Here is a 24245-nt window from a genome sequence, read left to right on the forward strand (position 1 = left end):
CTTCGTTAAGTAAAAAATATTGTTTGAGGCGTGAAGAAAATGACTGTCCTCGTTTCACAGATTTTGTAGAAAGCACCTAACTTTTGAGGTTTTAAATTAGCAATGATATGAATCAACAGTTAAATATATAACAAAGTTTACAATAAAGCTAAACCTTGAAAAAAAGTCAATCCATCAACGATCAGCAATTGAAAAGTGAGATGTGCTAATGAAGGTTTTAGTTAGTAACGTAGTTCATTAAAATACTGTGGAAACAAATATACTAGTTCAGCAAGAACTATCTGATGTTTTAACTGATTACTTCAGGAATGACAACCACTACTTATTCTACAACATGAAAACTTCACGGTAACGGTCGTAGTGTAATCCAGATTAAATTAATTATTACAATTTTAGAATATTCAACAAACGTAAGTGACAACTTTTAAATTTTATTTAAAAATCCCTATCAAATTAAGAATATAGAAATGAATTAATCATATGTTAATCGTTGCTTAGCTAGTAAGGTCTAGTTATACACAACCTTTTTTAATAGGTTACGTTCTTTTACGATAGTAACAAGAATATTTTAGAACAATTCTTTGCCGCTATTAACATATAATAACAAATAGGGCAACATTGTCTATATTATTAATTGCTGAACATAAACAACATGCGCTCGACACTAAGAAGTTAACCTAATTTGCTGTACAAATCTTATCATTATGAGTTAGTAAACGCTGACAAAGATCATTCTACTGTGAGGATGGAATTAAAGTAATTGGATAACATAATACAAGTAAGTAAATCTCTGTAGTCACAATGTAATCATGTTCCAATCCATTGAATTAAGTGATTTACGAATAAAATTTGCAATTCATGTAAAATTACTTAGCAGTTACTTAACTTCTACCAAACCATCTTATGGCAACTCCGAAAATTATGTTAATACATTCATACTGCATAAACTCATTTTTATCTCTTCAGTTTTCCTTCAACAAATTTTTAACACTTTATAACTTGAATTGATGCAGAATATATAAATAATACTTAGTATTTGTTATTTCTAATAGCATCTTAAATATAAGTCTACATTTAAATCAATTTTATTTTGATGATCTAAAGCAGTGCTGTTACCTTTCTTATAAATGCACCAAAATAGCCTGGTTAAGTAATTAGAAGGTAACATTTTTCTTGGTCCAATGCTTAAAAGAAAAGTAAACTAATTATTATTTAATTAGTTTAAATGTTTTATTGCAAAATTCCACCTCTGGTGTTTTCAGGAGGAGGGATTATGATGAATTTTATGACCAAAGTTAGTTAAAGACTGAAATTGATAAACTGTGTCAATAAAGCATAAAGATACTATACTTCCATTGAAGTAAATTAAAAATAAATGAGGGATTATAGGGTGCACACCTCCGTGTGTTTTCACTGATGAATGCCTCAAGTTTTATCAAACTGTTCAAAATCTCAAAATAACGTAATTAATTGTACTTTAATTAATGTGTCACGTATTTTACATGGAGGAATTTGACAAATATCTTGGTTTTTTTTTAATTTCTATTTCACGGCAGCCATATAATTTTTTAAATAATGTAATTATAGATGGTTACGGAAATAGATTCAGAAAAAAAAATATTAATAATACAAGTAAATAAATATTGTATGCAGTTAAACAATATTATCTTATATATATAGTATTCTCAAAGTTTAATCTTTGACTGCTGAGGGTATTTTATTTACCAACCGATTTGTGTGAAATTCTTTCTGATCACAAAAACTAGGCACATAAAATATTAAGACATTTTTTATTGTGTATAATCAAAATGACAGCCAATAAAATAACAATTTCAATAGTTCAAGAAATTTATTTTACATTAAAGCAACTAATATTACTGTTGACTAAGATGACTAGTGAACTGAAATCCCTCCAACACTACATACTGACAGCAATACCACAATGAAATGTAAGCATTTCTGAAATAAGTCATCAGGATTTGGTAATCGTCTTTAAAACCTCATCAGTATTTAGATTACGGGAGTGAATGTGTTCCTCCAAACAGTTCCCATAAAAAAGAAAAATAGTTAAATCTGGCAATATTGATAGCCAGTCAAAAAATGTGCAACTCCTTCCAATCAATGAGACCACTAAGCGTCAAAATTCAACTGAAGTTTTAATTTGAAAATTAATTATTTTGTATGCAACAAAAAAGCCCAATATTTTATGACTTGTTTTAGTGCCCATGTAAAATTTCTGCCAAATCATTTGGTAAATAGAATACCTACAGTCAGTTGAAAATGAAACCTCATTATAGAGTAAACTGTTTATAATGAATTTAAATATAATTTATTCTTTTTCACGTAACAGAAGGAAAAACTAAAAAATAATTTAAGAAAATTCAATTCTATAATGCCAACAAAATGAATAGTTGAAAATTTAATTTAAAAAACAAAGTAAGTATACAAAATAGCAAACTACTAATAATAAATGATAACTGAAGCATTCATTTATATTAATATTTACAAATACAACATTAATATGCACCCCTGCAAAGTCCAAGGAAACTTCATACCCTAAACTTGATGGTTCCTCAACACTGGAACATCTCAGATAGTACTATCCTGAAAGCTGAAGAATATGAGATATGAAGCATGAACAAAATACCAATGGCTGTACCTGTATTTAATGAACTATTTTCTGTATATCATGAGGTTAAATAATACTTATACAGTTTCAAAGTAAACTGTTGGCAATTATTAGTGACTAATGACTAGAGCCAACTTAAAAGGTAGTTCAGTTACTTCCTGATACAGCTATTACATTTACTATCAATTCAATATCTGATTGAAGAAAGGACTCTAGTAAAAAAAAATGATTTAGAAATAAAAATATCTGTCTACATAAATAACTCATTCAGTTTAATAAAAACATGACACTACATTTTTCCAACTTTTTGAAATTTCTAATTACATCAACTTGAAAGCGAGACATTAAAATTTTCCTTTAAAAATTCATCTAAAAAATGACAACTGATACTTGTAAATAATAATAATTGATTTAGCTGCTGACCTTAAAAACTACAATATATGTCAAAAAAAATGACCTAAATCTATATTCTTAAAACATTAAAAGTGAGTATTAAAAATGGAAGTATTTATATAAACAATTCCTATTTCCCTTTCCTTACTGACCGGAAAAATAATAAAAGCATACAGGAGTTTTATATTTTGTGCAGAATTGCAATTAAAAATATCTTGCTTAGTTAGGAGGCTGCAAACAATACAATGTGACTGGTGACCAGCCACATATGCAATTTCCTTATCCTGTATTAATGAGTTCCTTATGCATGCGTATGATTTCTACTAAAAAGCAGTAAATGCACACTACAATATGTGTAACTAAAAAAATATACAGCTATATTTTACTTAACAATATTACAGAGCAGAAATTACACTTTAGTAATAATATAAATATTTAAAATGTAGAAAAAAATCTGTGCAATGAACAATGTAACAAATAACTTGATTAGATGAGAGTACAGCAAGCAACATGATAAATACATAAAAAAGGTATATCACATTAAGATCAAAAGTTTTGATCTTAGGACAAAAATATATAAATCAACATCTACTCAACATATGAAAATGAAATTAGCACTTCCAGTTTCGTCCTGCTAGTACAGATTATCCAATTTGTTATTCTCATTTTTATACGGGGTGATTTATTTTACAAATATGTTTTGTAATCTAACGAACAAAAATGATGCCATATAATATGCTGTTTTCTGTTAATAGTTCTATTAAACCTACGGATCTAGTAATTTAAATGACATGGCTCTTATATGATGTATAATCTTTGGCAAAATTGGATCCTTATTAATTTTACTCTCTCAGAAACTAAAAAAAAAGTTGTCATGATATCTAAAATATGAAATTCATCAATTATCAATGGTTTCTCATGCTGTGTCACACGGGTGCAATGAAAACAGGAAGACTGTCTGTTCAATTTTTTTTTTTAAGGTTGATATGTTTTACATATTGAATGCACAACTTTACATTTGGCGCAAAAATAGAATTTTGGTAATTAAAAAAAAAAAAAATGTTAAAATTTTTATTTTTTTCTCAAAAAGTATTTAAAATTTTTTAAAACTGTATATTCAGTTGAAAGAGCAAAGTGAGTTGTACATTCACAAAAAATGTCAAGTTTCTCTCTTTTATAGTAGCTGAGAAAAGTATACCAACTAGAAAAAAATCAAGTTTTGTAAAAGCTGCATCTAAAAAATCTTATAAACAGGAAACATACCTTTAGTACTGTCTACCGCTATTAGATAGTGTTTGGTCTTCCTGCTGTTCATAACTATCCTCTAATTTTCTTCTGCTGAGATTCTTCTACCTAATTTTTTTCTCTAGTTGGATGTCTCGCTCACTATATCTCACTTGCTCCTCATATAGTTTTTTTCATTACATCAAGTGTGTATTTGCCTGGATCTAATTTCATTTCTTCTAAAGCCAGAACGTTTGCTATATTACCTACATTAAACTTGCAAATGGGATTATATATTCCAAAATGAAGGGTTTTAATTCCAACAAAAATTCTTTTGGGTATTGTCAACCAAATCATATTGTTCAAACTTTCATTGAATATTTTGGTTCTGCCAGATAAACATTTTTCCAGCAACACACTATCAGATAAATCCTTGAAAAATGGCTTAATTTCATCTACGATTATTTTATTCAAATGGAAGTGCTGATTATGGTCATAAGGTATTTCCCTTCTTTCAGCATCCCAGTACTTACACCACGTGTCATCAGATGACGGGCAAAATTGATGTGTGGGTTCTTCATTACTGGAATGTACATGATAAAACTCAGCCCAAATTGCCTGCCTCATAGCTGCAACACTAACAGTGTTTCATCCGATTGCTGAGCTATAGAATAACTGCAATTTTAATATTACAGAATTTGTAAGTCTATTCTCACCAATAGGTTTAGAGTTTTTTCTTCTGAGCTTTGTGTTGGGATTTTAATGCTCTTAATTAGATGCCCATCCGCTTTTGAACATGCCCAACATATTCTAGTTTTTCAATTATAATATCAGGACCATAGGGAAATAAATTAGCAAAACTCTGGAAGGCAGAAGAATCACCATCACCCCAAGTATTTCACATTAAAAAAGCTCCTGCAAGCATTGAAATATCTAGTGCGCCTGTCACCTCCATTCTACCACTTGCATCAGAGTAATTTGCTTTACAGGAATCAGTATGTACATTTTTTAATTTATCTGGGCACAAAGTGTTTTGATAGTATTGACACATCCAACATTTTGCCTGTATCAACAGATGTTCCGTTACTAAACCACTGAAAGAGGTATAGCCTCTTTTTTGCTACAACCTATCAACTCTAATGCAAATATTTTTAACGTCAAATTACTTAAAAACTTCTTGTACAGCATTCTTCATTGATGACCTGCACAATTTCTGCATTACAGAAAAGGTATCATATCTAGGTATCATCTTAGGTATCCTGATCATACCTATCAGGAGGTGGTGGAAGATTCAGTATTTCACAAATAAATCTGGTAGCAGTTCTACCTATGCCAATTGCTCAAAAACCTTGCACTAATCTAAATTAAAAAATCTCTTTTCAGCTTCATCCTCTTCAACAAATGTTTGTTTACAATTAAAAACCACAGTTCTGGCTTCACAAGAGGCACAATCAAAAATTATTTTTGCAGCAAGACCAATGACGCGTATTGTTTTGTGTAGGATAGGTTATGTTTATACGAGGGTTATTTTTTTTCAAGGGCCGATCGGTCGCGAAATAAAAACCCGCGCAAAAATCGGATGAACCTTTGCGCATATGTGTTGCGCAGCGTCTCTAGTATGGCCTTCAATCACGCCGCGTCACTTCGTTTAGTTCTGAACACGCAGCTAGCACGTAAACATGTCTACAACAATAGCATCTCCCGCCAAGTGTGAAGTGCGTGCGGTAATTCGATTTCTTCAGGCGGAGGGGTGTAATGCAGCTAAAATTCATCGACGAATAAGTAATGTGTACGGTGAAACTTCAATGAGAGACAGCAAAGTGCGACAAGGGTGCAGGAACTTTAAAGCAGGACGTACAGATGTTCATGATGCAGGCGGTCAGGGAAGGAAACGAGTGTCAACCGATGAATGAAGTTCTCTTGGTGGAATTCATGGAACGTGGCTCGGCCATCACTGCAGCCTCATACTGCGTGACTTCAACGTCTACAAAGGGCAATTCAGAATACGCGGAGATGAATGTTGTCATCAGGCATTGTCTTTCGCCATGACAATGCTCGGCCGCACACTGCAGCTGTATCAAGAAGCTCCTGCAGCGTTTTCGTTGGGAAGTGTTTGATCACCCACCATACAGCCCGGACTTGGCTCCATCCGATTTTCACCTCTTCAGAATACACGGAGATGAATGTTGTCATCAGGCATTGTCTTTCTCCATGACAATGCTCGGCCGCACACTGCAGCTGTATCAAGAAGCTCCTGAAGCGTTTTCGTTGGGAAGTGTTTGATCACCCACCATACAGGCCGGACTTGGCTCCATCCGATTTTCACCTCTTTGCTCACATGAAACGCTGGCTAGGAGGACAACATTTTGGCAAGACATCGAGCTGCAGACCAGCGTAGAAACATGGCTGAAAACACAGGCGGCTCCGTTCTATGACGAGGGTATTGGAAAGTTGGTACCACGCTACGACAAATGTGTAAATCGGAGTGGCGACTATGTGGAGAAATAGCGTAACTATGTAAGTACTTGTTACAAATAAAAAATTTTTTATTTTCACTGGTTTTAATTTCGTGACCGATCGGACCTTGAAAAAAATAACCCTCGTACATACTCTGCATGCTGCAATCTTTTTCAAAGACAACATTAATTCACTGAGATCAACAACATATATTGCAAATCACTGAATACATTTTCATAACGCTCAAAAGGATTTTGTAATTTTTCTGCAGACGTCAAAATTTTTGTTTGCTAAAGAGACAACAGTAGAAATGGTTTGGGTTGTTCGAGTCCTGTTATTAAACCCACCTTTTCGTTTTTTAAAATCAAGTTTCAATTTAGGCACATTAAACTAAAAATACAACTATTTACACTATAAAGAACGATAATAATACCAATCCAGTCTGATAACACTAATACCCACAACAGCACACTTCTAAGAAAACATAAACAAGTAGGATTACAACAACGGAATATTATACTCAACTCAATAAGGTTATGTTATAAACTAGTGAGAAGCTAGTTTAAAAGCAGCTCACAAGTTTATTACATAATTAGTTTAATGCAACTAGTTTATGTTTTACTACTGTAAAACATAAAGATAATAAAGAATAAATATAATAAACAAAAACAGGTAAAAATCAACATTTTGTGATAAAATGAAAAACGTGTTAATAAAAAAAAAATCATAAAAACTTTTATATACAACACAGATAGGTGATTCAAATGGAATTGGGAAGAGGGCACTTTAAACTACATTATACAAACAAAAAAAAACTAAAAATCGCAAAAATTTTCAATCTATGGCGCGCTTAAGGTATTTACTATCGAAGTCTCACCTAAACTAATAAATGTCAATAATGTTCAATTACCTTCCTTTCTTTTTCCTGTTTAGCCTCCGGTAATTACCATTCAGATAATACTTCAGAGGATGAATGAGGATGATATGTATGAGTGTAAATGAAATGTAGTCTTGTACAGTCTCAGTTCGACCATTCCTAAGATGTGTGGTTAATTGAAACCCAACCACCAAAGAACACTGGTATCCACGATCTAGTATTCAGATCTGTGTAAAAATAACTGACTATTCAGTTACCTAAACAAATAAAAAAATGTACTTGGATTGTTTGAAATGTAAATTAAATAATCTACAGGCTCCGGTTTATTAAACATGGTTTGGTCCATGTTTTTACTTGTCCTCATCCTTCACTTCTTTATTTTACAATAGGCTATATTTCCTGTTTTTTTTATTACTACAACAGGTTTAAGGAATGCTATTTAATTTTTTTTTCATGTGAATAAGATATCATCATAGAATAAAAACTTCATCGATATGATCATATGAATAAAAGCTTCATTTTTTTTATTATTTTAATTCTGTAATATAAAAATATTTATATAGCTAAACGATAAAAATATCATTTAAACTTTATCATTTTTTTTTCTAGGTCCGAAAACTGAAATTTGAATGATGAGGCTATTTAACGAATTAGTAATCGCCTATTACGTAACGATGAGAAAGATCTAACAGAGATAAGACTTCATCCATCTTAAATGCTAAACATTATAAAGATATCAATATTTAACAATTATGATAATAAATACTCTTATCATATAACTGTTTTCAGTTCCATTCCAATCATACTTGATGTTAGACTATTAATCTACACACATTTATCATTACTGAAATGTGTGAACGATAGTGTAAATGAAACAGATCAGTTTTGTTTGTGATTTAAAATTGCTAATAATGGTAACAGGCTGCAAATTTTAATTGTTTACATTGAGTTTCATTTTGAAGTTTAATTTAAGATACAAATAATATGGTAGTATTCATTGGAACATTGTTAGTGTTATGTGTAATCGCATTTGGAATATCAAAACTGGTGGAAACAAATTCTTCAGTAACCAAAAACCATAATTTTGATAAACTACAAAACCGGTATTTAATAGTATATTATTTGGCGACATTTTCAGACTGGTTGCAAGGACCTTATGTTTATAAACTCTACAGTGATTACGGTTATGATGATGATTCTATTGCGATTTTGTATATAACTGGATTTGCATCTAGTTCATTGTTCGGAACAGTCGTTGGACATGTAGCAGATAAGTACGGTAGAAAGTTTCTATGTGCCTCATTCGGTATTTTATATGCATCATGTTGCCTTACAAAAATGTCCCCACAATTTAATGTATTGTTTTTTGGTAGAATACTTGGTGGGATATCAACTTCAATTCTTTTTTCAACTTTTGAAGCATGGTATGTAAATGAACATTTAAATTATTATAAACTTCCACCTGAATGGTTAAATATTACATTTGGCAAAGCAGCATTTTACACAGGATTACTTGCTATTATTGCTGGAATTGTATCTCAATTTTTAGCAGAAACTCTACAGCTAGGTTCTGTTTCACCATTTCTTTTAGCGATACCATTTCTTCTTGTTTCTACTTATATAGTTATCATGACATGGAATGAACATCCACCACCTGATATTGAAGAAGACAAACAATTATTGTTTTTTTCAGCACTTAAACTAGTATTCTGCAAAGAAACTATCTTATTGCTTCTAGGCTTAATTCAATCTTTATATGAATCTGTTATGTACATTTTTATATTTTCATGGACTCCCATTTTAGATGTCCTTCATCCACCACTAGGATTAGTGTTTTCAATATTTATGGTTGCATTTATGATCGGAACAAAACTTTACACCCTTCTCATATCAAAACGTTATCGTCCTCAAAATCTTCTTACATTAACGTGTGCGGTAGGACTAGTATCATACACTACAGTGACCATTACAATATCATCATCTTTACACAATAACCACAGCAAGCACAGTTATTACTTGTCAGAAACACTTGAAGAACTGCCTATAATCATCTCTTTTTTCAGTTTTGTTTTATACGAAATGTCAGTAGGTTTATACTTTCCTGCTATCGGATATCTACGAGGAAGAGTAATACCAGAAAAATACCGAGCCAGTGTTACCAATTGGTTTAGAGTACCGATGAACATATTTACTTGTTTTGGACTTACACTTAAACAAAAAGATAATAAAAATGACAGTAGCTCGGTAACAAAATCTACCCCGCATGTTATTAATCAGTATAAATTTCCATTAATTTTCTTTATATGCTGTATATTCTTAATATTAACAACAATTACAAGTACAATATTCAGCAAAAAATATGCCACAAAGATTACAAAAAATGAGAAAGAAATAAAGTTAGAGGATGGAAACCCTAATGCACAAGATGTGATAAATTTGTATACAGAAAATAAAAAGTCAGTGCCAATCTAATTATTAATTGTTGTTGAGATTTACATAATATTATAAGAAATATATATATATGTAAAGAATAAATGTTTACCTAATTGTATAATAAATATTTTTTACTTGTACATTTGTTTGTAATAAAAAAAAGTATGTGATGTATAAAAGATTAATGTGTTTTCTTCTTTTGAATTTAAAGAAAAATTAAGTGTTTCACAGGCAACACACTAAACATTTTATTGAATCGATGAATGAGTGTTATAGCATATGCAATACATCTAATCCGTACGACTTATATAATAACTTAAGGCATATTAATTTTGTTATAATAAAACTAACCAACAGATCTTGCAGTTTAATTAAACTGTCATCTTTGCATATCCTAAGCGTAATTCACCAAATGAAACTGCATTAATTAGTAAAGAATCTAAATATTGACATGGGCTTCCATGTCTTTACTAAACTCAAGCAGGATTTTGTGTTTAACACCTGATGACTGAATAACAAAAATGTCATATTCTGTATGCTATATCATTAAAGAAACAGTACTAGAACTCTTAAATAAATTAATTATTTTAATATCAATTTGGTTATGTCTAAGCTGACTATCCCACTATAAAATCACAATTTACGGTAACCATTATAAAATCCCATAATTTCAAATCTATTCTTCAAAACAGTATTTAATATACAGCTTGAATGATTATAATAGTAATAAATATAATATCTTTGAAAACTAAAAATAAGTTAAGAATGACTGCAGTGTTACATAGTGGGTCAAATTTGCTGCTACTAATGCAGTATTCTTTAAGTAAATAGTAAGTATACTTATAATTACAATCATTAAACTCATAATTTAAACTCAATTTATATGATAAAAAAATTAGTTAAAGAAATATAGTGGGATTTACAGCTGAAAAAAATTTCAAAATATCCTTTAAAAATACCAAATTTTAATCTCAAAAACAATTTGTTAAAAATTGTATATATAGTTAGGATGAAGAATTCTGAATTTTTACTCATACTTTTAGAATGTGACGATAAGTCACTTAATTTAGTATTGTATTTTGACCTACTATACATGGGCAATCTCTCAGTTAGTTACAGACACTAAAATTTGTAAAATATATCTCCTGTCCATACAAGAAAATAGTTACAAAACTGGCTGTATTTGTGCAAAATTACAGTCAAAAGCAAATAAAATATGCTGCATTTTATTTTAACTAATGCTAGTAGGGTAATCATATATATATATATGTATGTGTATATATATATATATATATATATATATATGATTACATACAAAATTTATTTTTTGTACAAAGAAAAATATTAAGAGTAGTAGTCGTCACATCGATATCACTTTTTTCAATGACTTATCAATACAAGTTTCAAAACTAACTCTACTGATAACAATACTAAAGGGCTAACGATATTTTTTGAATCTTCATTAACAAAGACATAAGGCTTACAAAACAAGTCAAAAGCCTTTCAGAGTAAAATAAAACATCTCAAAACAATGCACTGGTAGATGTTTCTTCATCTTGGAGGGTGTGAAATATTTCAATGGTTTTATTTCACCTTAAAATACCACTTGTTGCATGTAGCTTGTAAGATCATAATTTTTTTATAGTAAAATAGCTCTTCATAACTATACTATATTTAGTGGCACTATTGTATCCATTTTCTAATGAAAGTTAAAATAGGTAGAATCCTTGTCTGGCTAGAAAGGATGTGGAAAGCAGTAGAGGGGAGGTGGGTTTAGGAAGAGGTTTTCTATAAAAATTGGCTGAGGTCTTATATAAACAATAGTATCATTCATTAAGAGCTGTTTGCTAAAGATAGTGTGATCAATATTGTATGTTCAAAATGTTTCTCAGTCCAAGCGACGTTACATCCTTTCCTTTATTTATTAGAATTTTTTTCTTTAATTACTGTAGAAATGTCAGCTCAATTTAAAGTTTCTATGTAGGCTACTTTGATTTTTAGTTATAATCAATAATTATACAAACTAATTATCTAATTCTATTGGAGAATTATTTCACTTACTAAAATAATACATGAACTGATCATTTTACAGTCAAAGGCCTTTCTCATTCACAGACACTTGCCTTATCCAGACAAAGATTTTTCACATCATGTACTCAGAAGAGAATTCTGCAGTACACACATTATTATTCATGCAAAAAAATACAAATGAAAGGAGAAATTACAATTTAGCAGTTTGATTACGGGTAATGCTTTCAATCAAATAATTCTGAAAAATACATTTTTACTTAAGTGACTGACATGACATACACAGTCCCTTAACGAAAAATGCAACTATTAATTGGTTAAAATGACATGCATGAGTTGTTATGCATCAACATCTTGCAAGATAATAATAAATTTCAATTTAGTACTTACTTTATTTTTTAAAAGACTGATAAACATAACAAATGATACAAAAATAATAAACATAATACAAATATGTAAAATAAATTTAATCTAAAAGCAATACTATAAGAGCTTAACAATAGAATTACCAAAATCACTTACGATAATGATCAAAAGGTTATCATTTTAATTTTTTACTTGAAGATATCAATTAACAAAAATTAATTATGCACAAAATTAATGTAAATAAAAAAAAATACATACTGTACTATTTAATGTAATACACATAACTTATGTTTAAGACTAGCAAACCAAGAAATATGTTACTAAAATAGCATTATTTAAAAAGACATATACTGTTTAACGTAAATACCATTCAAGGTAACATAAAATAAAAGCTTATATACAAGTAAATATTTTCTTAATCATTCTTATTTACTTTCATCAACGGCATCATATGATATTTTGCTTTGTTGCAAAATATCATATGTGTATCTAGTTACATCTGGTACAATCATCCTACATGGCTTAACATTGCAAATTAAAAAAGATGTTCCCAGGAACAAATATGACTACCGTAAAGATCAGTCTAGAACTGATTCCTATAATGGATGCCTCCATCTCTAGGTTACAGGTAGAATAAAAAAAAGTTTGTTTTTGCACCGACACTACATCTCTGTTCTTGGACATATCTTATCCCATCCAATCCTTTTCATGTGGATAAGCTTCCCCCGTAGATAGAATCTGTCTCCGAAACATAACAATGGTAACTTTTTCCAATTACTAATACTATCGGAACAACATAAATACTTTGCTTTTTCATATTCTATTGTATAAATTTAAAATCTTTTTGTTTTACAGTTGTCAATGGCCACTGTAGGTGGCAATTCAGAGATACACAAATTTAAATTACCGAAATGAAGAATAGATACACATATATTTTTTCACCCAATTTTTAAGGTCAGTTGGGGAATATTTGGTATGGATTACTGAAGTGAATATAGTATTACAAACAATTGATGTATTTTCAATCAAACTTCATTTTTGACAAAATTTTATATAACAATTTTATCTATCAATCTGTCCTGTCACTCATACACATTGGTAGGAGAGAAATCTGATATTTTTTCGCGGAATAACGAAAGGATATTTGAAAAATAATGTTTTTTTTCATTGACCAGTTGACAGATCTGATGTGATTCTCTTACTCAGTTAAATCTCCATTCTACACATCTCTTTTTGCTAATAAAATAAATATAGAAACCTCAGACTTGTATCAAAGAAGTATGAGTACTTCAAATAAGTAAAGATGATGTGTATTCTCAAATAAAGGATATAGTAATAGACTGTTAATTAAAAATAATTTTATAGATTCTAAAGAAAATATAAAATATCTTTGTAAAAAGACACTTGAGCATATCATGTTCTCAAACCATCTAACTCATTTGGCCACTGAGGCTACAATGATATATATATATATATATATATATATATATATATATATATATATATAATATATCATATAATAGAGACATTTATTTAATGCATATACATATTTTAATCTAAACCAGGTTGTTTTCAAATTTTACCTAATTCTTGATTAGATAAAACTATACAGAAGACTTGATAACTACTAAAAATTACAAATATTGGTTAAATATTATAAATATTGGTACCAAAAATTACAATATAAGTTAAAAAAGGGCACTTTTACCAATATCCATTAAATAAATACATTAGTCTCAATTATCCAACCTGCGATTTTCTCATATTCTATTTTATGCGCTGTTATCATGATCTACTTTTGAAAGGTATACACATATTTTGTCACAATGACAAACCCTTCTCTCAAAAATATTTCTTTTTTCATGTTTACTTCTTAGCATTTCATTGATAAATATCAACAAACAGGACCTGAATGAACATACATTATGGCAGTTGTAAACTGGGATATGAAATGTGATAAGAATTAGAAAACAGGTATTTTGAAAAAAATAGATAACTTCTCCTCAGTAATGAATTCTTAAAATGGCTGTTGGTTATAATGAATAATTAGTCAAAAAATGGGAACTGGTTGAGATAATGTGTTCTTACAACACTGGCCTGATATTACCACAAAAGGAAGAAATAAATAAAAAAAGTAGATGTCAAATAAATTTGATGAACATTGGATACCTCAGTTCAAGCTCTTTTTTACTAATTATAACATATAATTTCCTTCTTAATATCAGAAAACATTTGTGTAATAATAATTTATATGAATACTATATTAAAAATAATATTATTAACAGAGCTGTTTCATGGACAGAGTATTCCATGAAGAAATAGAGAAACTTCCAGAACATGTTCTACTGGTGAAAATAATTTTAAAAAATTCATATAAACATAGGTCTGGAAACGCTTTGTTTTCAAGTTATTTATGGCTAGCAAAAGATTTCACCTGGATTTCAGCTCTTCTAATAAAAAGAGGCCCTACTGTAATTTTTGGGATCCAAATTAAGGAATAAAGTTAGTGGTTTCTTCTATAATTTGAGCTGGAAAATAGGATACATCAGGTCCCAGAACTGTAACTCCAGTAGTTTTTAAGATATCTGATGTAAAAAACAAAATTTGGTGTTGAAAAACAATTTTTTTTGTTCAAGTTTTGTGGTATAACATCTTTGTTAAATGACTAATAAATGTGAAAGATTTTGTAACAAAACTTGTAGAAAATTTAATTCTGAGAAAATTAATATAACTACAGCCAATAAAAACTTTTAAAAATTGGGTTTTTATTAAAGCAAAACAGACAAAAATAGACAGAAAATTGAATTATTCTTTCTGTATCTATAATGCCATCTAAATTATAATACTATTTTTTAAAAATCAGATCAAGTATTTAGGATACAATAATGGACTGACAGATTTTTTGTTCAGTATTAATAAATATATTCAAGTAGACAGTAGTAAATAAATTAAAAATTCTAAAATATCCACAAATATTGCACAATTAGTATTTTAATATTAGACAGTACAATGCTTTGGCCTATTAGAAAGTGCCTTTCTCATGCTGCAGTTTTTTTTTAATAAATGGCCTAACAAATTAAGCATCTGCTAACTAATAAAATATTTTTTTTATATAAAATCAATGTTATTCCACTCGTGAATTTTTAAATAACAGCAATTTTAACTGAATTTTCTAATTTTTTCACATGTATTTAAATATATATTGAAATATTTAGCAATTTATGTATTCAAACTGCTATTTTATTCCATTATGATACTATTTATTAATTGTCTTCACATATTTATATCAATATCATTTTTCTTTACAATTCTATACCTGTAATATTGTCTCGATAAAAGTTTTCTGCAGTTTCCCGTACTTTCCAGACGCTGGTGGTTGCTTTTTTATTTATAGAGCAGCAAACATAGTTCGATCCCAACATGACTTGTACAATGTATTATTTATTACATTCTGATCTGAATATTAAGTGTTTATCTATTTGAATCCTAACCAAATCTGTTTTGGCATATTAGTCTTCCCCAAAATGTTGATGATTATTATGACAGCATCACCGCTTAGATTAAATTCTGTTTCTTAATCCTATCAAAATATTATTTATTAAAACTAGAAGTTTACGATACCCATCATTCAGAGAAATATTTTTAGCATTTAATTACTACATGTTACAATTTGAATATTTTAATGCTATATAAAATTCTGAAAGACTTAAAATGTCATCTACATAAAAAAAATTGGATTATATTAACAAATATAATTACAACAAAGTTACGATAAATATCAGAAATATATTAATAAAAAAAAAGAAACATTCATGTTAAAACAGCAAGGACTGCAGTTATAAGGCAGATATACAAGGCTATTTGTATGTATCTTTTGTTACCACATATATGCCTAATTTAATATCGGTCGGCGAACACTGTAGCAACGATGTGAGTTGCCGCACAGTATACGTACGCGCTGATACACGCATCACTCCCACCGCGCAGATGATCACGCAGTTTTCTCACCATAGCGGCGCTGCAGCCCCACCACTCTCAGGCTCCAATAGCACAGCGTGCATGAGAATGAATTTTCAATTCATCGTCGACCACCACCTGGAGAAGACCCAGAAGAAGGTGGAAGGAAGAAGTTCCCTGGATGCCTTAACATGGGACCTTCCGGCGGATGCCAACATTCCCGCCGGAGCAGCAGGCCTGGCCGGCCCGCCGAGGGTACCGCTTGACGCGGACGCTACCTTCCCGCTACAGCTTGCCGGGCTTCAATCGCCCTGGCCAGCGGACTCAGCAGCAGTAGCCTGCCCAGAGTGGGATCAATCGGGGAGAACCGCGCCGGCAAAGGACGACCGACACTGCGGGGCTCTGGGGGACTCAACTGCCGCTGAAGGAAAGGCCGGTCTGACTTCAGTGGACAAGCCTCAACTCCCCGACTTTGCCGGAGACCAGCTTCCGTACCCAACTGCTCTTCTCAGAGCTAATGCAAAAAACTGCCCTTTTCAGGATCACCACAAACAAGGTTATGAATTACGAGCCCTATGTTTATGAAAAAACAGCCCTTCTCAGGGCTACCATAAGTTTGGTAATTACAACAAGCTGTCGACGACAAAAACGGCCCTTTTCAGGGTTACCATAAGGTCAGTAAGTGCCACGTGCCGTCGAAGCCATTCGGCGACACCTTGTATCCCTATGCCACTATGTCAACTGAAATAATGTCAACAATTTTTGAAAAATTGGGCCCTCTACAATTAAGATATATATATATATATATATTTTAAAATATTTTCAATTAATATCTTTTTTTATAGTTTACCATGGTTTGGAGGCAACTTATTATAAATTACATCCTTTTATATGCAACTGACACTTTAAATTTGTCCAATGTTTATTGCTTTACATAATATTGTAAATACATCATTTATATCATAACATAATTCTACATTATAAGTATAAAATACATCAGAACAGTAGATGCACTACTCCACAAGTAACACAAAGGGAATGCTTTAGTATTTGTTTGAAAAGATCAAAGGATATTACGGGAGAAAATCTTGATCAGAAAAACATTACAAAGAACTAAATTAATGAATAAAAAAAGAAAACAAGGTTGTTTTTAATACTGTGTTAATGTTAATAATAAAAAAGATAATCATACAAAATTAAGTAAAGCAAATATATGAAGAGATGAATAAATAAAACCTGAATATCATAAAATAATACTTTATAAGGAATAAATTGATAAGTATTTCAGTATATGTACAAGTATGTATAAACAAATAGGCAGAAAATTCATGTCTTATCTAAATAAGTATATTTAAAAACTCACAGTGATATTGTTTCTATAAAAAGAAATCATTTAGTCTAATTTAAAACAAATTAGTTTGAAGATCTTTTAAGTATATTGGTTAATTCAAATCACAAATGAACAATAAATCATAACATAAATAATAAATCATTAAAAGAATAAATTAACATAGTCCCAACACAATTCAAATCCATGAATCATCACTATAATTTAATACATAACTCATATTTTAACAATTATTGAATAAATAAGAAAATGCAATAATTTAAATGTAATAATAACAAATGCAATACAGATAACTTTAATCGAAAGTACTCTTTTCTTGAGAAAACAACAATAACTATTATTAACCTTCTCCCATCACAATGCTGCGCACTTCTTATGCGAAAATATGTTCTCCGCGAAAATATGTTGGTATCTGATTGCCTCCCTTCATAGTCTTATGCTACCCTCTTGTGAAAAAAATTTCAGTATACTAACGAGATTTAACAGATTCTGACAAAAAAAACCTTACGATTGGATATTTTTTATGCCTGTAACAACAAAAAATTGAAACCGTACAAAAATTACGATAATTTAATTGCAGAATTTTTTGCGCATTTCTACCGCGTTTTTTATTAGCGAATTTTTTTGGATTTGTGTTTATGAAACATAGTTTGCTGATTTAAAAAAAAATACTTTCAAGCAAATCGGTTGAAATTTGGGCAAAATATGATGAAAATCCCGAGTCGTAAATCGCAGATTAATTAGCATATCAGTTTCGAGAAATTTTTATAGTTATTTATTTTTTCTTAGCGTTACATATAATGTAAAATTTTTTTTAAAAATTACAAGACTTCCTAAGAGCATTTATTACATGAAAAAATTTTTTTTTTACAACAGAGTATTGCTATTACACGCCGGGGGGGGGGGGGGAATAAAGTTCATGAAACGCAAATAATTACCCCAGTAATTACAAGCTATTCGGTAGAAACAACAGGTATTTTTTATATTATGTATATAAAATCGTAATATATATTATATATATATAATATATAAAATAACACATAAAAAAATCGCTATATGGGAGATTCCCCCAAAAAACAAAAGAATGAAATAGATGACAAATAATAAATAACCTAAACAAATAAAATGAAGTAATAAATTTATAAATAAAAAGCACTTACCCCTAGTTGGTGATATTTTGGCGTGTGTGATACACGAGAAAGCATCCGTCTATGCAGAGTGGTACCTCACAAGCCACACACCTCCAGACTGATCTTACGCGAATGCTGTTTCCCGAGCACACAACGCATTGTCTAAAACTGTTTGTTCCCTCACGTTTAGGAAAATGTCTTGCTTCACAACTTTCAAGACGTAACAATTCACGATTTCTTACATAAGATCCTCGTGCAGAAAATCCCATAGCAGATGATGAAACAAGCCCTTTCAAAACCATCTGAAGGATTGGTTCTTCTCCATCTTATTGACTGACTTGTAAGCCGTATAAGCATTGACAAGGAGCATATCAAAAAAGTGGAAAAAAAGTTTTTTCGTCCATTTTGTCATGCGCCTATGTAAGTAATAGCTTGAAGACAGACGATCGATCAGATAGATCAACAGCCCCCATGTAATTATTGTAGTCTATAATCATTACAGGTCTCATGACATTTTCTGTACCGCGAATTGTTACCCTGTATTTACCCTCTTCAGCAGGCCCATTAATAGGAGATAGAAGTGTTACCATTCGCTTGTCATTGAACAGAATACAAGATATTCCATCCAGTGACAGGCTAACCGGTGTCTGGTCAAACCATTGTTTACGTCTGTTTCGTGGGAATTCTAGCTTGTGGAACAGCACGATTGGATCGAGCTGTTCCACAAGCTAGAATTCCCACATCTTTCAGTCGTCGATATAATTGCAGGGATGAAAAAAATTGTCCATATACAAATGATATCCACAATTTTCATAACCTGCAATTAGATTGATAGCTGTACATTCAGTAATCGTTTCGTTTATATTTAGTTCCTCTCGTTGTCTACCGAGGTATACACTCATATCGAATGTGTACCCAGAATTATCGCAAAGTCTGTAAACTTTTATCCCAAAGCGCTTTCGTTTACTAGGTATATACTGCCGAAACAAGACTCTACCCTTGTAAGCGCATAAAACCTCATCAATTACGATTTGTTGTCGTGGATTACAGAGTTCACGAGATTTCTGACGTGCAATTTCAAATATTTCGCGTACTCTCCAGAGACGGTCATAGTTACCAGTTTGCATTTCTGATTCTATTGGTGGATCCTGGTTAGTGAAGTATAAATACTTCAAAATATGAAGAAAGACAGTTCTCGGTAATGTATTCCCAAACCAAGCGATATGGGAAACCTCGTCAGTTGACCAGTATTCTTGTAAAGTGTGTCTTTATGTATGACCCATTTCCAGGATGATTGCAAAGAAACGTTTCATCTGATCAAGACTAAAGTCACCTTGAATTCTGTCCTTAGGTAATGGTCCATCAGGTCTACGGCTTTGAAAATACAAATTAGTTTGTAATGTTACTTTTTCAAGGATAGCCCCAAAAAACAACATAAATACGGCAAACGGTGTCTGCCCATGAATACGGGGATCAGGAATATATTCAGGCACATTCTGTAAATTCCTACGACACTTCTTAGGCCGACCTATTACGAGGAGCGGATTTAGTCAAAAGGTCGGGATTCTTTACAAATGCACCTGGTTCCGGGCCCGTAAAAGGCAAACTGTTTAGTGTGTCATATTTACACCTATCAGTACAAACTAACCAGGGATTTCCAAGAACCGGCAGACGACCTTCCAACTCGTAACCTTCGTCATTTTGGGCCCGGTCAGTTGGATTTTCTTGTAACTCCGCCGTGTCAAGTTCCTCATATTGGAGAGGATACTCAACAGCAGGTTGCATTTCAACATCCAACTGCACTGGAGAACGATAATGGATTTCATGAAATAGATTACCGTTTCCTTCAGCAGGTGGATATAGAACTGAACCGGCTACATTTATTTTCTGTTCCGTGTCAGTATCACTACTCGAATGACCTGGATCATCATCGTCGCTACTAAAATTCAGGAGATGCGGTTCCGAAAAATCGATACCCCTAATTTCAGTATTTTTGATGTCGTCCAAGCCCTCAAGTTCGTCACTGTCATTTTCGTCATAATCTGAAAGTCCTTCGTCAAAAGCAAACCTGTTCGTCATTCATTGTCTCGATAAAAAAAAAAAAATTACGGCAAATAAATAAAAAAATCACAAATTTAAAAAACGCCCAATATGTGAAAAAAATCGCACTGAATAAAAAAAAAACCGATGTAAATTTGAAAAAAATAATGAAATAATATATTACCAACGGAACGACGGTATGCGATAGTAAGAACTTACTGCAGTTGTACGCATGTAATAGTTGCGTGCACTCATCCTCACACAATAAGTACCATATGTTTCAGAAATTACGTTTTATAAAAATTCCCATCACTTAAAAGGCTATTCAGATTGACAAAAAACATTTTTACTGTATACTGTTATTCATTACGAATCGTTATGTGTTACATACTTGCCGATATCTTTTGTCAGAAAAGATATTAGACTTCAAATAAAACTGACATATTTATGACCACAAATTCCTTTTTTTTTGTGTGTGCCGTATAACATAATTTATTATGTGTTTCAATACATCGTTATGTTGCTAATATAATAAGCTATTTTTGTAAATAATAAATAAATCCGTTACTTTCATAGCAATTATAATACACTAGTCACACACACAAGCACATTTCTGAGAAAAAAAATGGTCATATTCTTTCTAGTCTAAATAAAACATTTTACATCGTATAAAAGTAGTTCAAATTGTATAATAAAACTGATTCCTTTGTGAATATAAAAAAAATAACCGACTTAGATCCCATATAAAATGATTTTGTAACAGCGTTTTAAAACTGTCGCCAGTTTAATGGCTACATGATTTGAAAAGGTTTTAAAAAGGAGTATAATTTTGAAACATCTTGAGTTTTCGAGTCATTTAATAATTTCCTTTATTATTTGTTTTAAAAAAGGATCTCTTCTATACAGTTACTAAAAAGAGTAGTAAAATTGTATTTCATAAGATTTTGTCTTGTCTTCTTGGGACAGTAATAGAGGTGCTCATCAGGCATAAATTCTTCTAATAAGATGTTTACATACAATTTTGTGTTGGGGGACCTTGAAATGTGAAGAAATGAACTTTGAAATCCATCAATGATTAACAGAATGAATTTATTAAATGCTGATTATCTTCTTCAGTTCTTTGATCACCAGAGAAAATCATGCAGAACAATCTTTCTTCATTGAAGAAAATAAACCATTTTCCAGATTCACTCATACCTTGTCACCATACAGTTGTCTTATTTACATGTAAATTTCTATGAGAAAAAGTGTTTTTATTTTTTTAAATCAGATCACACTTTGAATTTCACATTTGGCAGATTTTGTCACTTATATTAAACACTTAAGAAGACGATATTTACAATTATGAAACTTGACTTGGACCGAGTTAACATGGTACTATTTGCTTTAAATGAATGGGAGGTCATAATTGTGTGCACTGTGCACAAAAACTTTTTACTTTTTGTATGGCCTTGTATTTCAACTTGAAAAATGATTTTGAAATAACTCTGTAATTTTCCATTCAACTGTTATTTAGGGAAGTATATAGTTTTATTTTAGGATATTAGTATAACTCAGAGCAATATTAAACAAGTTTTAAAATATTTGGCCAGAATACAGAAAAACTATAGAACAGAGAGCTAATTCACAAACTTGGAATATGATGATGATACAAGTATACTAAAACATTCTTGCACTTGTAGAACTATCCACTGTAGTAAAAATGTGAATATGATGCTGTAGACAATTATATGTTGATAATTATTTTATAATCATGTTTTAATATTAAATGAATTGATAAGTCATATAAACAAATAAGAAGGTAATAATTATTTCACTGTTGACAAGAAGAACCTTAAGTGAAACTGAAGGCTAGCTTAATATTCAATTTTACCTGTGCAACACTGTACTCTTAATATTTTAAAAAATAAACATTATTCTTACTTTTATTTCATAAAACAGTTTCAACATAATTAATCCAACAAAGAATAACTGCAGTATCAATGTAAATACTATACAACACTCAAGAACCCATACCATATTATATGTCACATAAACATAAGATCCAGTACATAAAAATTATTCTTTCCTTCATAACTCTTTTACAATCTTTTTAATTGAAATAACCTAACCTAACCTTAACTATGCAGCAGTATAATAGTGAAGTTTAAAATACATGGCCAAGAGCAAAGAAAATTTCCTACATTTAATGAGAGCCAAAATAGCTTTTTTTTTAATTGAACTCCATATTGAAACAAATCATAATTTTTTTTAAATACTTAAACAGATAAAAACTCTGTTTTTTTAATAAATAAAATGTAGACACATTATTTTTTTTATAAAATGTCTTAACAAAGTTATGGAACGTTAAACCTGGAATGAAGTGAGAAATTGCTTACTTTACATATAACTTACCATAATTCCGACAGGTTTTTTTTAAAAATGAAGTGCTACATCCAAAAATAATGATATACAATATACAGTAGTATTGTGTACACAGTATTTTAAATTCAGTAGAGAGTTAAAAATTTCTGTCAAATATTTTATAAGATATAACAATTTTTTTCCCCATGACATATATAATTATGAATTAATGTGCACATTCATAACCCACAATTGATACATTTATTTATTTATACATATATAAATGAGTATAAGTACATTTAATTCATAGCCAAAGGCATCTTGAGTTACTTATAGAAGCTCTTTTGAGCTTGTACATAAGCTTGCTCATAACTGTTCTTGATTATATTTATTCTCATTAAATATAATAACCTGCTTATTAACAATAAAACAAAATCAGAATAGCATGAGATAAACAAAAGGAAAACAATAATTTTTACATTGATTACAATCTCACACTTTTATTATTAATAAAAGTCGTAGTTAAACTCATTTCACTTAATCCTTTAAAAAAATTCTATTTAGACATAACTTGACGCAGATATTTTCAATTCATCATTTACTTAATTTCTGCTTTAATAATCTTTTCATATCTATATTTCTTACATCTTCTTGTAACATATTGTAAGCCTCAGGTCCAATACATCTGAATGATATACATCCCATTGTAGTGTTGAATTTCAGAACCATAACATCTCCATTGGTTTGTCTCCTGTTCCTGACATCATAAGATTTACTTAGAGGCTCTGATTTATTTATACATTCCAAAATAGAAATAATGTCAGTGAAGTTGTGTTGTTTATAGAGATTTTGTGGTTATAAATGGTGTTTTAAGTTTTCTAAATGTTTATATATAATTATAGAATTTGTGTACAGAATGATGATGTGGAATCCCGCGAAAGTCAACTACTAGTATTATTTTTTTTAGCTTTTATCTCTTTGGTGGTTAACTTGTTAATATTGAATTTAATTGAATTAATA

At 30.5% G+C, this 24245-nt stretch overlaps 2 protein-coding genes across 5 annotated transcripts in view; one reads left to right on the forward strand and one right to left on the reverse strand.

Moving 5' to 3' along the window:
* The window catches only part of zetaCOP (COPI coat complex subunit zeta), a 64934-nt gene that overhangs the window by 19785 nt on the left and 20904 nt on the right, over window positions 1–24245 (reverse strand). The window lies entirely within an intron of this gene.
* On the forward strand, window positions 283–10192 carry LOC142323185 (molybdate-anion transporter-like). Of its 3 annotated transcripts, XM_075362496.1 has the most exons (3): window positions 319–410; window positions 2351–2436; window positions 8190–10192. In XM_075362496.1, exon 3 carries the CDS (start codon window positions 8565–8567, stop codon window positions 10050–10052), a length of 1488 nt encoding a protein of 495 aa, XP_075218611.1. In that variant the 5' UTR covers window positions 319–410; window positions 2351–2436; window positions 8190–8564; the 3' UTR covers window positions 10053–10192. The 3 variants fall into 3 exon arrangements, with proteins under 3 accessions (XP_075218609.1, XP_075218611.1, XP_075218610.1); XM_075362494.1 differs by lacking the exon at window positions 2351–2436 and having other exon boundaries at window positions 283–410; XM_075362495.1 differs by lacking the exons at window positions 319–410; window positions 2351–2436 and adding an exon at window positions 472–778.

The sequence above is a fragment of the Lycorma delicatula genome, chromosome 4 (genome assembly GCF_047948215.1).
Source record: "Lycorma delicatula isolate Av1 chromosome 4, ASM4794821v1, whole genome shotgun sequence".
NCBI lineage: Eukaryota > Metazoa > Arthropoda > Insecta > Hemiptera > Fulgoridae > Lycorma > Lycorma delicatula.

Excerpts from the sequence above, each read along its gene's own strand:
- LOC142323185 (XM_075362494.1), top strand. The coding sequence starts at position 8,565 with ATGGTAGTATTCATTGGAACATTGTTAGTGTTATGTGTAATCGCATTT.